The sequence below is a fragment of the Crocodylus siamensis genome, chromosome 4 (genome assembly GCF_052110815.1).
Source record: "Crocodylus siamensis isolate JL-2025a chromosome 4, ASM5211081v1, whole genome shotgun sequence".
In the NCBI taxonomy this organism is placed as follows: domain Eukaryota; kingdom Metazoa; phylum Chordata; order Crocodylia; family Crocodylidae; genus Crocodylus; species Crocodylus siamensis.
In genome coordinates this window covers 3716841-3727685 of record NC_143398.1, presented here as the reverse complement: position 1 = coordinate 3727685, position 10845 = coordinate 3716841, and the positions used below count along the sequence as shown (strand labels likewise).

Sequence of the window (10845 nt, the reverse complement as noted above, 5' to 3'; positions counted from 1 at the left end):
AAGGAACTTTCTGACCGAGCGTGGTCCAGCACTGGAACGGGCTGGCTAGAGAAGCTGTGAAATCTCCATCCTTGAAAGTTTTCAAGAGCAGGTTGCACAGATGCTTGGCTGGGATGGTTCATTTAGGGATGATCTTGCCTTGAACAAAAGGCTGGACTACACGAACTTGTCAGGTCCCTTCCAACATGACTTTCCTATCATCCAATGAACCCTTGCAGCAGTGGGACACCAATCACCTGCATCCCCCTGCTTTACTTGGCAGGTTAGGGTGTTGGGCAATGTCTTATAGCTGTGGAACAGGGTTGACATGTAGTTTTGCGATAGTTTCATAGTTGTTGGGGGTTGGAAGGGACCTTACAGGTCATCGGGTCCAGCCCCCCTGCACTTGGGCAGGAAAGACTGCCGGGGTCGTTTGACCCCAGTACCTTTTCCTGCTGTGGCGGGGGGTCAGACTTGATGATCTGCTCAGGTCCCTTCCGACCCTACAAACTATGAAACTATGACCCCGGCAAGCAGGCGTCAAGACAGGTTGGGCAAGGACTGGTAAAGGACTGGTTTGGATAGGAAAGACCCTACCTCAAGCAGGGGGTTGGACTAGATATGACCTCCAGAGGTCTCTTCCAGCTCCACTTCTCTATGATTTAGCATCCAAGCTGAGCTAAGGTAACAGGAGCACACCCCTTTTACTGGAGAAATTGTGAAACAGTAAAAAAAAAGAAAAAAAAAAGATGGTTATTTCATCATCAGCAAAAAACCACGGACTTGAAAGCCACCGGCAGCTTCGTAGTGACTATAAAAAACAACCGAAAGCCCTAAGTCCTTTGGCCACATACTCCTGTGCATCTTTCCTCAATCGCCTACTCCCCTTGGTGTCAATGCGAGTTCCCAGCTGGGCAGTTCGTCAGCGGAGAAAAAGCTCCTAGGAGCCAGCTGTCAGCTACCAGGAACCCAGGCAAGGAAGGGAAGTAGTTCTTTTCTTCAAACACCTCTTCCCTCCATTTACCCAAACCCCGCAAAGCATCACATCGACCACGGGCGAGCACATTTGTAACAATTTATTGAATGAGGCAATAATAGGATGGGAAAACAACAGGGATTATTCCATGCTCTGCTACTCAACTGCTTTTTTTTTTCCTTTGTGGGGAGGGAGGGGAGAATCTCTCAGACTAAAAGAACGTTATTTCATCGCCAAAGAAACACGGACTCGAAAGCCACCGACAGCTTCACAACGACAATTGAAAAAAAAAAAATCGTTAAAAAAAAAGAATGAATCGGAGAACCAGGACTGCTGCTATGGAAATCTTCCCCGCCCCCTCGTTAAAGTACAGAAAAAACGTATACAAAGAACATTTGATATTTTTCATATAAAACAAGTAAATACAAGAATCTGAAAACTCTCGTGAAGGCGGAGAAAGACATGGAGAACGGTGTTAATGGCCACTTAAAATAAAAAATTAAATACCATGCAAAGCGGCACACACCGGAGGGGGTGCAGCTAAGAGGGAGAGGAGTTCGACTTGGGGTGGGGCGGGGGAACATGTTCTGTTTTTGGGAAGCAAAGGTTTGGCCCATTTGAAAGTCAAGTAAAAAAAAAGAAGAAAAAAAAAAGAACAACAAAAAACCCCCCAGTCACTGAAAATGCCCCAGGCCTGTTTTGGTCTGGAGGTTTTTCATGTGAAGCAGATTAAAAAAACTAGCAGCAGCAAAGCCGTGCTGGAAATGCACATACAGCAGGAGCAGGCACGTGGCCTGTGGGACACGAATGGGGCTGGACGCTGGGGGGGGCTAAGGGACGGGGTCACCCAAAAATGGGGCCGCTCATGGTTTCATCCCCATGTTTCACTGAACGAGGAAGTGCGCTGAACGAGGAACGGGCCCTCTGGGCACAGGAGCGATAAGGGACCGTCTGCTCAGATCGCTCCGAGCGCTGCTCCGGTCACGCCAGCGACAGACGCGCTGCATGCGATCAGACGTACCTCTCAGCGATGTGGCTGAACGCGCTTCGGTTGCAGCGCGAGTCCTGGCGGGCAAGTTGAGGAAGGGAAGGGGGAAAAGCACAGCTCAGAGACTCCTCCACTTGCTTCAAGTCCTTCCCCCTCCTTCACCCCACAGCCCAAGGCCCTCGGACCGTCTCCTTGCTCATCTGGCAGCCGCGGCAAGAAGGCAGAGAAGACTCTCACGTGGCGGCTACTTTGGAAGGGTGTGGGAGAGGCAAGTCCAGGTCTCCGGTGTGGATCTGGGGGACGGGGAGGGAGAGATGAGGGAGCGTGGCGAGGATCTCTCCGCTGGCTTTGCCCCAGAACTTTCCTCTTTATTGAGAGCCAGGTGCTGCCTCCAAGGACGTCGCTGCCCCTTCGACAGGCTGCTGCTGGGCCTCCGCTGTTGGGCACGTGCCTTCCAAGATGGGCTGCTCCCAAACTGTCTCTCTTAAAGTCCATGTTAAAATCTTTGTAACCTAATTTGCAAAGTGGGGGTGACCAGGAGCCACAGCGGGAGTCGTGGTGGCACTGGCTTAGCGTGGGTAGAACGGTCTCCGACCGGGGGGCACTGTGAATTCTTGTTGGGGCGGGGGGACACAGGAGGGAGTGAGTCTTGCCAATCTCACCCTGATTCAGAGGGAGATATTTCATGCGGGGTGGAGGGCTGGGGGTCAGGGGGTTGGGGAAGTGGAGCTGCATTTTGGTTTTAAATCTCAGCGGAAGGAAAGTCCAGTCAGCAATGGGCTTTTCACTCCTGTGGGATCAGAGCGGCGCTATAAAAATGCACTGAACACACATCCTCTGCTATTTGTTTTTCCCCTCCTTTTAAAAAAAGGTTAACAAAACCTTTGCTTCCCCAGCCGGGAGCCTCGGTGCCACCTGATTGCATCTCTGGAGAGGCGTAAAAAAATTATTCGCATAAGAGACGAGAAAAAAACACCATCATGATCCTGCTGCAGCAGCATCACTGTTCCAAGGTCACAACCTCCACGGCTTGCCCATCCATCGTGACGGCACTGTCTGCTATCCGCGTGGTGACGGGCGCCATGGCGACTTGCACGGGACCGTTACCCTGCGCAAGGCTCGTCACCACAGTCTGGTACATGCTCACGGGGATCTGGACGAGGCCTAGGGAGACAAAAAGCAGAAGATGGGTGTTTGCAGCCACAGATGTGGTTGGGGGGAGGACCGTGCTGCGGTTGCACCCCCCTTTGATTCCTGCTCCACCCAAACTTTCAAACCAACTGCCTCAAAGGAGCAGAAGCGTTTCTATTCAGGCAGCTGTGAGGGAGTCCACTGACTTCACGGTTACTTGTCATCTTCCTGGTTCCTACTAATCTCTCTCCACTCCATGGGTGTTAACAGCCCTCTCTTCCTTTTAACAGTCTTGATGTCCACTAGTCAGACTATCCTTTCTTCTGCAATGTTGCTGTCTGTTAGCCCTTCCTGGGAATGTCTCTCTCCTGTTTCACAGCCCTGCAGACTGTTTTTAGCTCCAGCTAAAAACCTTAATTCAGGTGAGGTAACTTTAACTCATATGTAGAAATGACTGCCAGTGAAGCACTGGAGGCATGGAGGCAGCTAGATTTTGTTTTGTGACTCTGAAGAGATGTACATTTAACTACGATGACTACAGGACTAACAGCGCAATATCTTTTTACTATTTTTCACCTAGTTCGCTGTGGTTTTTTTAAAAATGTTTTTTATATAATCTAGCAATTTAGTGCACATTTCAGTAGTTGTACTCAGTTTTGCTTTGATCCTATACTGAATAATATTGTTCCTGCCCCCAGTGTATTAGTAAAACTTCTCATTCTGCTTTAACTGGGAAAAAATGCACGCTGTGCTACATGTGATGATGCCCCACACCATTTGCACCCCACTTTTCAAAACCCCAGATCCATTCATAGAGGTTTGCCATTCATTCAGGTCTTGGGGCTGGGCCAATCAAAGTCTAGGACATGATGGGCTCCTGTCCTGACAGGCCTGCGACTTGTACAATGCAGAAGAGATGAAAAAGCAGGGCTAGCAGAGCCCCCTCGGGAGGTCATGTCTAGTCCAGCCCCCTGCTCAAGGAAGTCAGCCTTGACTAGACCAGTGTGCATTGAGCCTATTCTTAAAAACTTTGGGAATAACCCTCATACACAGCTACCAGCCACACCACACGAAACACCAAAGACAGCCCAACTCGCTACAGGTAAAGAGAGGAATGAGGGCACTGCCAGTGTCCTGCTACTGCAAGGACAAGAAGGAGTTTGCTAAAACACACTCAAAAGATCCCTGCAGTCTATACCGATCAGACCCTGGGGGCAAATTCCTTCCTGATCTTTTGCAGCATCAAGCCACATCTCACCGGCCAAGGCCTGAGTGCATGGCCCCATGAAGCAGTTATTCAGTATCCCTGCACCGCTTACTGTGCAGACAGGAAGGATTAAGTCTTAATCGCCCTGTGCAGGTGGGTGACCCGGGGGCTGGGGTGGCAGAGAGTTCACAGGACCGTGCACTGCTCTTGCACTTTTCATCTCAGCCCTCGATGTGCTCTGCCAACACCTGTGCTTCAGAGAAACTCTAGGAAGCATTTACCCACTGCAGAAATTCAGAGGGGCTGCATCCGTGTCCTACATCCGGCATTTTTTTTAGGGCATGTTCTACTACCCAGAGACCTCCGAAGACTTTGCTACTGCAAGGGACCGATCCCCTTAGCAGCCAGGGGCACACAAGGTGAGTGTGCCTGATCCCAAGACAGGTGCCAGGGTACAGCAGGGAGCAGCTGCTGCCTTTCAGAGAAAAGCACTAGGGAGACAAGCCTAGCGTGGAAAGACGGCAGCATGGGTGCTGCCTCAGCCCCATGCCACAGCACACCTTGGAAGTGTCCAAGAGACAGAGGCCCGCACGGCCCCCTTGGCACAGGATTAAGCTAAATCCCCTCAGCATCTGACACAGCAGCACCAACCCAGAGGAAGAGGAGAGGCGTGAGGGCAGCAGAGATGATCGCCCTTGGGAGAAAGACGATTAAACCGCTGCGATACCGTCATCGGGGCCAGGATTGTCCCTGCGCTGGGCTCTGATTAGCCCTAATCTAGCTGGCACGTGGTCCCCTCAAGCACGGAGGCTGGACCCTTTCGATGTATTAACCAGGAAATCCCCAGGCCAAAAACTCCTGCATCTTTCCCACCACAGACTTGCGAGTAGGGCCAGCTGCATGAAAGTGCTCTCCCCATCGCTGTGGGGGAGTGAGAGGCATGCAGCTGCTTGCTGGCTCTGCTGCGGTTCAGCCCTGCTCCCACCTGGCGAAGGGCTGGGAACAAACATTATTAATAATGCACCAAGCCACAGAGACAATAGAAGCGGGTGCTCATGGCTCTGGAGCAGGAGGGTGCAGCTGGGATGAGCGTGTCCTGCTTTGGGATAGTGCCCAAAAAACAGGTCTCGATCAGGGCTCCTTAGGGCTCGCTCAGCACACGCATAATCAGTGGAGGCTCCTGCCTGCCCCAGTTTGCAATGTGAATGAGAACCAGAGAGCCCAAGAGTGTAAGAAACTAGTGGGAGGATGAGAATAGGAGGAGGAAACTAGTGGGAAATGCATGAGATGCATCTGCAGAGGCTGGCTGTGCAGTGTCACACAAATACTGGGTACAGCAGTGGTCCCAGCAGGCCGCTCTCAGCTACCCAGAGCATCACAATAGCAAGGAAAAGAGAGGGCCTTTGTGACTAGTTTGGGGTGAGGGGAGAAATGAGGCTGTCTGGAAGGAAGCCCAAAAGGGTGCCTGCAAGAGATGCAGACAAAGGCCAACACTGCTAGCAGCCATCAGAAGGGCTGGGGAGTGTGCTGGGCGGCAGGGAGCAGGGCTGAGCCAGGCATGACCCCAACGCTACGTGTTGTGCGTGGATTCGATGTGGACTGGGGAATGCAGTCATCAAACTGGGAGAGGATGATGCTGTAGTTGTCCACAGGTCCCATTTCAGAGATGTTACAGATCAGGACACAGCCAGGGTGAGTGGGGCCAAGGAGAGACAGGAGTCAAAGACAATGCCCAGGTTACAAGTCTGAGCAAGAAGTGAGACCATCATGCCATCAGCCGGGGACCATCTGGCACTGCCCTTGGTAACACTGCACTGCCCCATTACAGAATCCCTCTTGCTCCAGCTGGGAGATGGGTCTACCACGATCTCCAAATGTGAGCAACGTACATTTTTGGAAGCTCTACTTGAGGTGCATTAAGGGGACCCAGCTCCCTTTTTCCCCTTCCCCGTTCTGGATAAAAAGAATCAGACCCCTTTAGTGGGTCATCAATTAAGCAATCAACAGTGAAGATGCTCCAGGTCATCAGAGAATTTGAACATCTCTAAGAGTAAAATAGGGGCCTCTGTAAATTAACCAGGCAGGAGGAACAGGAGGAAGGGAGGAGACATGGCCTGGACACCATGCAAAGTAGTTACCCTCCTCCTACTACACACCTGCCAGGACAGGATACAGGTGCAACAACTCCAGGGGTTTTGCCCTGCAGAAACAACCTGGAGGCAGAGATTGCTTCACGTGCTTTCTTTTTTTTCCCCTCAAGATTAAAAGGCTGGGGCATCTGACAGCCCCAACACCATGTCTCAGCCTTACGGTATTCTCACACTGCACTAGTCACCCCACAGCACCTCTCAGGCAGGAAAGGTGGAAACTGCCCCGCCCGGCACTGGTTTAAGAAAAAAGCTGCAAGACTTTATGACCTCAAATGTGCTTTTAAATCCCCATTTGCTTCTGGAAAAAGCCATTTCTCACTCTCTTGCACACACGCACAACCTAGAACAGAACAGATCCACCCAAAAATAGGGGGACTTACAGAACAAATGAACAGCAAAAAGAAAAGCGGTGGCAGCAGGGTACTTTATGGATGGAGACTTAGCCAGAAAGGGGAAGCTGCAGATCCTGACCCATGATTTATAATAAAACACAGGTCACTTATGACATTATATTTCTACTGGGAGAATCTCAACTTTCCCAGTAGAAACCATGGTTTCTCCAGGAACAAAAATGGCTGTTCCAGGAGAAAAATAATCCATCTCCAACCTGGTAGAAGTTGCCCCTAGCAGACTTTCTCCTGGGAGAATGAACATATGTACACTTCCCTGCTGTTTGACTCCTTCCAGGAGCCCAGAGGAACTGAGTGGTGAAGGGCTGCAACTGTGGTCACCCTGGTCTGGAGGAGGCATGGGGAGGAGCTGCTCCTGCCCCTCCCACAGACTTGGAGAGGCGCAGGCAGGGGCTTTGCTGCACTGCTTAGTCCACTCTCGCTCTGCTGCTGGGCACCAGCAGCGGAGAGAGAAGCAGTCGCTGTTTGCTCCCCACCTACTCCTTACACTAGAGCCCCTGATCTGCTCACTATGATCCTGGCTTTGCCCAAGGACCAGGAGAACTGAAGCAGTTGCCACTCCCCATGCTTTCCCCAGACCAGGATGATCCCAGTTGGAGGAGGGCATGAGAAGCGATGGAGAAGAGGCAGTTGCAGGCTGAATGCCTGTGCTGCTCCATCTCCCAGACTTATTTCTAGTGGTGGAAAATTTCCACTGCTAGAAACACATACCTGTTCATGGCCAATGCTTCGGCCTGGACTGGTTCTTGGATTGTCGGCCAAGCACAGCATGCAAAACAAAAACCCTATGGTTTTCATCCAATAAATGAAAACTTCCCAGGAAGGTGACAGCAATTCTGCAGCCAGGGTAGTCTGCCCCTGAAGCCCTGCACACACACAGCTACATGCATCAAACTGCCACTTTATGGACGCCGCCAGCGTTACCTGCCATATGGCTGCCAAATGCTACTTAAAATTGACAGTGACTCACTTTTCCCATTGTCCTGGCTCATCCTGTTCCTGCAGCATGCCTTCCTCCTCTGCTTAGTCAGAATAGTGTGAGGCAGACAAAGTGCTGAAGGACCCAACAGTGATCAGGTGAGTGGGAACTCTCCGCCCTGCCTCACGACAGCAGCACATGCTGGACTCCAAGGCACCCTGCATTCAGGGATCACTTTGCTCCCGCTAAACTGGCTTATTTTTACTGGAAGCTGCTGGCTGCTCAGGATTTGAAGAATCAACCCACTCGGCTTAAGATCCCTAGATGTGTTTTCTTGGCCTTGATTTCCTCCCCCCATTTCTTGTTGAGAGCAAAACCTATTGTGACAATGTGCTAGCAGACTTTTCTCTCCCAGCATCTCCTACCCCACCACTTCTCTGGCTACAGCAAGCATGAGCCAAAGCTAGGGGTCCCCTTTCTACACAAGGAACTGGAGGCCAGGAAGGGAAGTTCTGCAGAGCTTGCCAGCATTATTTCTTGCACTTACTGCTGTCTTTGGAGAAAGTAAATCGTGCTTACTGGCGGACCAAACTTTCTTACATTCAGCTCCCTTTTGGGAAGAGATGGCAGAGAGGATGCCTCAAAATGCCCAAGCACTTCACAGACTCATAGAAAACAATGGTTGGAAGGGACCTCATGAGGTCATATCTAGTCCAACCCCCTGCTCAAAGCAGGGCCAGCCCCAACTACATCATCCCAGCCAGGGCTTTGTCAAGCTTAAAAACCTCCAAGGTCGGAGATTCCACAACATCTCTAGGTGACCCGTTCCAGTGCTTCATCACCCTGTAGCTGAAACAATCGTTTTATTGTCACTGAAAAGCGAGCAGGGCTGGAAGAGGTAGCAAAGCAGAAGCTTGGGCATTTTTGTGATAAACCAAGTCCAAGCCTGGAGCTGACACCTGTTGGTTAGGTCATTTGTCCCTCCCTCATCTTTGGAGGATGCTGAGAGTAACTAGAGCTCAAAAACGAGAGAGGAACACAGTGTTGACACACACTAGGCAAGTTTTCCCTCCCCAGCTTTGCCCCTGTGCAGACTTAAGTTATTAATTTGGGGCCTCTTTCAAGTGACTGGCCAATTTCTGTATGGGAGCAGGAGACCAAACTTGTTTGCTCCCCTTGTGACCCAAGCCCTTCCTAATGCTGTAGGATGTCACTGGTGAACAGCTAATGTACTAAGCTACCATGCTGCTAAGTTCCCTCGTTTTGCTGGCTTTGCAGTGTAAGGAAGGGCAAACCTGGTCAGATCAGCTATCTGCATTGTTGCCAGGCATTTCTGATAACTAGCTAAAAATGCTGGGGGGGGGGAGGGAACAACATGGTTTCCATCTTTTACTAAATTTAGAAACTTAATTTTCATTCTCTTTTAAGTAAATGACACAGGAAAGGGAGCAGAGGTTGTTTTAGAGAGGATTTCTCAGGACAACGCTTCATAAGAATTAGAGATGGAAAACACCTACTCAGTTGGAGTCTAGTCCTGTTGGGTCTTCAAATACAGGTACAGCCAGAACAGTATAGAATCCTATTATATTGCCTACAAAAATGTATTTGTACAATCCCTAGTAAAGTCTACAGGGTTTTTTTCATAAAGTAAGGATTATATACCTAGGCTGATTTTTCCTTTTAAAATACCCATTTTAGAACCCCATATTCTCTAGATGACTTTGTTAATAGCAACGGCTTGTTCTTGAGGAGGAAGGTGGAGCTCCATTTAAAAGTGATGTAGCAGCTTTATTAATTTCATCTGAAGGACAAAACCAACTCTGAAGAGTCTAAAATCTACACAAAAGCCATTTGAACTTGCAAGGGCTTTTTAAAATTTATTTAATCCTGAGGAAGGGTAGTTGGTACCTGAAAACTTGTCCACCAGCTCTCCCAGCTATATAGTTGGTCTAATAAAAAATATCCTTGGGTCTTTTAAATTTCAAACAATTTTAAGAGGGACTTAAGAGTGGCCTCTACTCCACCGGTGCATATAATTATCCAAGAAATGCAGGATGAGTTATGGCAGCACTTAGGGCTCCTGTGCTCAGGCCCTCAGCATGCCTTCCTCACAGACCAAGATAAGTATTATCAGAGATGCATGCTATCGTTATTCACATAGCTAAACAGGAAGGTGTCGTACTGACAGATCTACTCGGTCTGTGAAAGACCAGCAAAGGTCTGGGGAGTACACACAGGTATGCTGGAGCCCACAGGCCTATCATGCATGCCTGTATTCTCACCCTGACCTTCACGGGGCTTTCAGACTGAGCAGGTATGTCTACAGGTTCTCAGCCCCTATGGGTTGGTGGCAGTTGGCTCTGGGGTTTGCTCTGTTCAACTCTTGTGTTTTGTACTTTATAGGCATGCTCCTTAAGATGCTGAATTGCACACCCATTGCCCTCACCCTGTGTTGTTACTTACATATCAATGAAATACCCATTCCAAGCCCAGGCTAACTCCTGGCTTGGGTAACAATCCCGCTGACTTCCATGAGAGTTTAGCCTTAGTAAGGAGAGCTAAAGGGTCCTGGCACACCCAACATGCAGGTGTACATTCATCTCGCACCTTTGCTTGCTACTCAACCCTGGATCAGTGAATCTGGCAGGAGACAAGATCCAAATCATCCTCTTAACTACTTTTCACTTGACCACTGCGATACTGATCGCAGAGGGGCCTTGCCTTGAGAGGGCACCTTGAGTGCAGAAAGTTGGGCGCTTAGGATCCCTATATGGTGAATGGAGACAAACAGCCATCTCCACACAGGGAGCCAGAGGGCTTATGTGCTGAGCAGGCAGGTACTTAGGATGAGTTAATAGGATGTGCTAGACACAGAGGCAGGTCTGAAGTCCCACTCTCTCCCACTGGAAATTAGGTGTCTGACCCAGGGCTGCATGCTAGGTGCCCACCATCATCCCAGGGTTGAGAGCACCTAGGCAGAAGGCACCTGCCTGACCAGGACACCTACAGCACTGACAGTACCACTGAGTTCAGTGACAAAATGTGTGCACTTTACATTAAATAATTACTAATTAAAAACAGAAAT

General features: G+C 49.9%; 1 protein-coding gene across 4 annotated transcripts in view; it reads right to left on the bottom strand.

The window, feature by feature from the left end:
- Positions 1 to 1040: 1040 nt before the first annotated feature.
- The window catches only part of NRF1 (nuclear respiratory factor 1), an 89658-nt gene continuing 79853 nt past the window's right edge, over positions 1041 to 10845 (bottom strand). For all 4 annotated transcript variants that reach the window (XM_090041493.1, XM_090041490.1, XM_090041492.1 and 1 more), the window contains one exon: positions 1041 to 3107. In XM_090041493.1, the coding sequence (XP_089897619.1) occupies positions 2944 to 3107 (164 nt within the window). In that variant the 3' untranslated portion in view covers positions 1041 to 2943. The remainder of the gene's footprint in view (positions 3108 to 10845) is intronic.